This window comes from Triticum dicoccoides, chromosome 7B, assembly GCF_002162155.2.
Source record: "Triticum dicoccoides isolate Atlit2015 ecotype Zavitan chromosome 7B, WEW_v2.0, whole genome shotgun sequence".
In the NCBI taxonomy this organism is placed as follows: Eukaryota; Viridiplantae; Streptophyta; class Magnoliopsida; order Poales; family Poaceae; genus Triticum; species Triticum dicoccoides.
Window position 1 is genome coordinate 4968370 of NC_041393.1, and position 4694 is coordinate 4973063.

Below are 4694 nucleotides of genomic sequence, written 5' to 3' on the forward strand. Positions count from 1 at the left end.
TGTTGGCTTGTGGGACCTTCGTAACTCCTTTTCGCGTGATTCCAACACTGAAAATTCTCATAAATAGAGAAACCCCCAGAAATAAACTTAGAACTTCGACTCTGCCGCCGCAAGTCTCTATTCCGAAGAGATCCCATTTAGAGGTCTTTTCTGGCACCTTGCCAGAGGAGAAAATCATCATCGGAGGCCATCTTCATCATCCCGGCATGCAAAACGCTGCACCCAGAGATTTGACCAACAAAGCCCATTTAACGGTACTGCTTAACAACCGAGCTCTCAACGCTTATGCTCACGAACACTTAGAGGTGATACGACAAAGCTTCTTACCCATGGTGCATCCATTAGATGTCGATATGAAGGCGCACAATAAAAACTATGCCAGATGACTGAAGAATCGTTTGGCATGTGGATTCATGAGTGACATCAAATCCGATGGGTCGACATCAGTCATCTCATTGGCACAGTGACATCCTTCGGTGAGTACAAGAAAGCATAAAAACCTTCGGTCACATCCTTCTGTTAGTTAGGAGGAGAACAGTTAGCGCAGTCCAACAGTATCCAGCTTCCCTCGGCTGCCTGGTCGATCACAACTTGACAGTATATATACACCCCTCGATCAGTTCTCGAGAGCCAGATTAAGGTGCATCATCCAGATGGAGCTGCTCGCACTCTCCGTGCTGATGGTGGCCATGGCCTTGACCTATCTGGCCTGGACGGCCGCCTCCCGTCGCCGGTGTTCACGGTGCTACCTCGTCGATTACGCCTGCTACAAACCGCCGGACAACCGCATGGTGACGACGGATATGACGTTCGCAATGGCCGAGCGTAACAAGCATCTGGGCATCTCTGAGTTACGCTACCTCTTCCGCCTAACGTCTCGCACCGGTTTGGGTGAGCAGACCTATATCCCCTCTGGCGCCTTGGCCGGCCGCGAGAAGTGCCTCACCTATCAGGACGCGCACGACGAGATGGACGCTTTCTTCATCGACACCGTTGCTGGCCTCTTCTCCAAGACCGGGTACGGCCCCCGCGACGTGGACGTGCTTGTGGTCAACGTCAACATGTTCTGCCCGCAACCTTGCCTCGCCTCGCGGATCGCGCACCACTATGGCATGCGCGACGACGTCGCGGCGTACAACGTCTCGGGCATGGGCTGCAGCGCCACGCTGGTCTCGCTGGATATCGTCCAGAACGTGATGCGGGCACGGTCGCCGCGCCCCGTGGTGGCGCTCGTGGTGTCGACGGAGGTGCTCTCACCTGGATGGTACGGGGGCACGGACAGGTCCATGATGCTGGGACTATGCCTTTTCCGCTGCGGCGGGGCAGCTGCGCTGCTCACCAGCGATCCCGCATTCCGCAGGGGCGCGAAGATGAAGCTACGCCGCCTCGTGCGCGCCACCGTCGCCGCTAACGACGATGCCTACTCCGCCATCTTTCAGCGCGAGGACGCAGACAAGATAACCGGGTACAGCATCAACAAGACCCTCCCAAAGGCTGCCGTCCGAGCGTTCGCCGCCAACCTGAAACGGCTAGTCCCTTACATCCTCCCTGTCAGGGAGCTCGTCCGACTTGCCACCGACTTGATACGTCAGAAGATGTCTCGCCGCCGGCGATTCAAGATCGATGTCAACTTGAAGACTGGGGTCGACCATTTCTGCCTCCACTCAGGCGGGGTTGCGGTCATCGACGCCGTGAAGAAGAACTTCGGGCTCAACGAGGCAGACGTGGAGCCGTCGAGGATGACGCTGCACCGCTGGGGAAACACGTCGGCCAGCAGCGTGTGGTACGTTCTTGCATACATGGAGGCAAAGGAGAGGCTCAAGAGAGGGGACAGGGTGCTTATGGTGACCTTCGGATCGGGCTTCAAGTGCAACAGTTGCATGTGGGATGTGAATCGCGCTCTGGCGGACAAGGGTGCGTGGGCCGACTGCATTGATGAGTACCCGCTGCAGAGCACAGCCAACCCGTGCTTGGACAAGTATAGCTGGATGATGAATGACAACGCTGATGACGATTCCACATTGCCTCTGTTGTAAAACACGTGGACGGCGCGTACGTCAATCACGGATCAGAAGTGCCGCGAATAAGAGCATAAGAACTTCTCTTCGTCAGATTATATATGGGAATAAAAGTACTTGAAAAACTAGCATGATGACACTCACAACTGCGAGGGCATCATCTTTAGAGTATTTATTGAATATGCCTGCGTGTATAATATTTATGTTTTCAAGATACTGCGAATATATAGTTCAAATATACTCCCTCCGTTCTAGAGATTCTAACAAATGACTACATACGAGCAAACTGAGTGAATCTACAGTCTAAAATATGTCTAAATACATTCGTATGTTGTAGTCCATTTGAATTGTTTAAAAAGACTTATATTTAGGAACGGAGGGAGTATATGACAGTATAGCCACCGAAAATGTTAAATAAAATATGAGATGGGCAGAAAATATTTCGTATCATTTTAGTTTGTGGGATAATAATAGCATACAAGTAACCCCCCCAAAAAACTGCTAGATGTGCAGCACCGGCTGCACAACCGCTCAAACGTCCTGGCTAGTGGCTAGTGAGGAAGCACATATTCCACATACAAATATACTAGTAAGGTACACGTGCATTGTATCCATAAGTTTTTGTAACCAAATTAACAATGAATACCACATTATAGTATGTAAATATGTAAGTTTTGAGTTATATAGGCGTGATGTGGATGTTCATTTAATTCTTGTAGTAGTTCATCCCAATCAAAATCAAATTAATGCTACAAAATATCAAACACCTTAGTATAATACGAGCACTAGCCATCAGACTACTGATATATTGCTGTCTATCAGACTACTCAATGACCGTAGGAATTAAACCAAGTTAGTCGTCCGATCCAGTAGGAAGGAATCATGCGTTGAGCTGTCTCTTTCCTCCACTATGATTACGTGCTTCTAGTAAATGATCCTGTAGCATGTCCTCTCCGGCCGCCAATCTCTGTCCTCCACTAATTACGCGTTGAGCTAATTAATTGATCCTTCCCCCGTCAAGGAAGCATGACATGATGCATGACACTGAATATTTGCTTCCAGTTTCGTTTCGAATATTTGCTTCCGAACCTATACTAGTAAAAAAACTATTGTGGGCCGGAAGCATATTGTTCCATCGTCTAGAGAATTCATTCAACCTAACAGTGATTTAGTTCAACTCAAAAAAAAACAGTGATTTAGTTCCTTCAAATAGAAAAAAGAACATTTTCCCACTTGTTTCAAAAGTATCAACTTGGTGCTTCCATCAACTATAAAATTGCTTCCAACCAAATAGTGATAAAAGTGCAAAGAAAACAATCTTTTAGTATAAAGAAAAAAATTGCTTCGCAAAGGAATCACGTGGAAGCACAAGTTGAATGATGACGCATTGTTCGAAAAAAAAACACTTGTTTGAAAAGATCATTCTCGTGCTTCCATCAACTACAAAATTGTTTCCAGCCAAATACTAATAAAATTGCATGTGAAACGATCTTTTTCGTATAAAGAAAATTTTGCTTGACAAATAAATCATGTGGTAGCACAACATGAATGATGACGCATTGTTAGAAAAAAACATAGTTCCGCTTGTTTCAAAAGCATCAATCTCGTGCTTCCATCACCTATAAAATTTCTTCCAATCAAATAGTAATAAAATTGCAATTGGTACAATCTTGTTATATAAAGAAAAAATTTGCTTCGCAAATAAATCATGCAGAAGCACAATGAATGATGAAAGTAATCACGTGGAAATAATGCTTCCAAACAAAAATCATGCTTCCTAATCTATAGTTCCCCGCTATGGTCCATCCAACCGTGTACGAGCTTGACAACCTTCAATTCTCCCACAAATCTGCGGGTGTCAACGCCGGCGAGCATCGACTCCGTTGAGGGGTCAACGATCTTGACCTTTGGCCACCAAGTGTGTGCCATGCTGGTTTGCCTCCATACTCATCTCACGTTGCGGACCGTGCCTAGTATTGATCATTGTGTTATGCTCACTGTCAGCAAGGCATGGTCTTCCGCTGCTGTCGACCCTGCAGAAATAACAAAATGAGTTGTTTGAATTGAATTCAAACACAACGCCAACAAAACATTATGAAGCATGCAAATGAAGCAAACTGGACACGGTGCAGAAGGCTAGAAGCACATGTATGAAATATATGAAGCAACCATACACGGTGAAGAACTATAGCTATGTATGTATGAGGCGAATTGTATGTCGGGAGGAAGCACACATATAATACGTACCAAGCATGGAAATTTGGAAGGATATATACTCATAGTCTCATACAATAAAATAGTATCTGCATGGATGCAACAAATTCGGCAAAAAAGAACATCCAAAAGGGACGTGGGCTGATTCTTATGGCTTCTGATACTCCCTGCATCTGTTTTTTTTTTCGCATAACAAAACTTTCATTACTTAACCAGAGTCATTACAATCCTGTTGACATAAGATGTCAACCTCATCAGGGGCACAACGAAGCCAAACAGCAGTTTTGGGCAGTAAACGGCCCATTTGTGCGAGAGCGTGGCTAGCTAGCTGTATTCTGCTCTCGTTTAATCACCGCTATTTCATGTGGCCGGACAGCTAGGATCTGCTTGATGTCGCCAACCATGGCCGCCACTGGAGCCCTGTTGGTTTCGGTGTCCCTGACCATGTGAGCCGCCGTCGAG

The 4694-nt window shown here is 46.6% G+C and overlaps 1 protein-coding gene across 1 annotated transcript; it reads left to right on the forward strand.

Annotated features, from left to right (window-relative positions):
- Positions 1-650: 650 nt before the first annotated feature.
- LOC119340524 (3-ketoacyl-CoA synthase 12-like) lies at positions 651-2274 on the forward strand. The gene has a single exon (XM_037612446.1). The coding sequence runs from the start codon at positions 654-656 to the stop codon at positions 2034-2036; it is 1383 nt and encodes a 460-aa protein (XP_037468343.1). The 5' UTR covers positions 651-653; the 3' UTR covers positions 2037-2274.
- The last annotated feature ends 2420 nt before the right edge of the window (positions 2275-4694 follow it).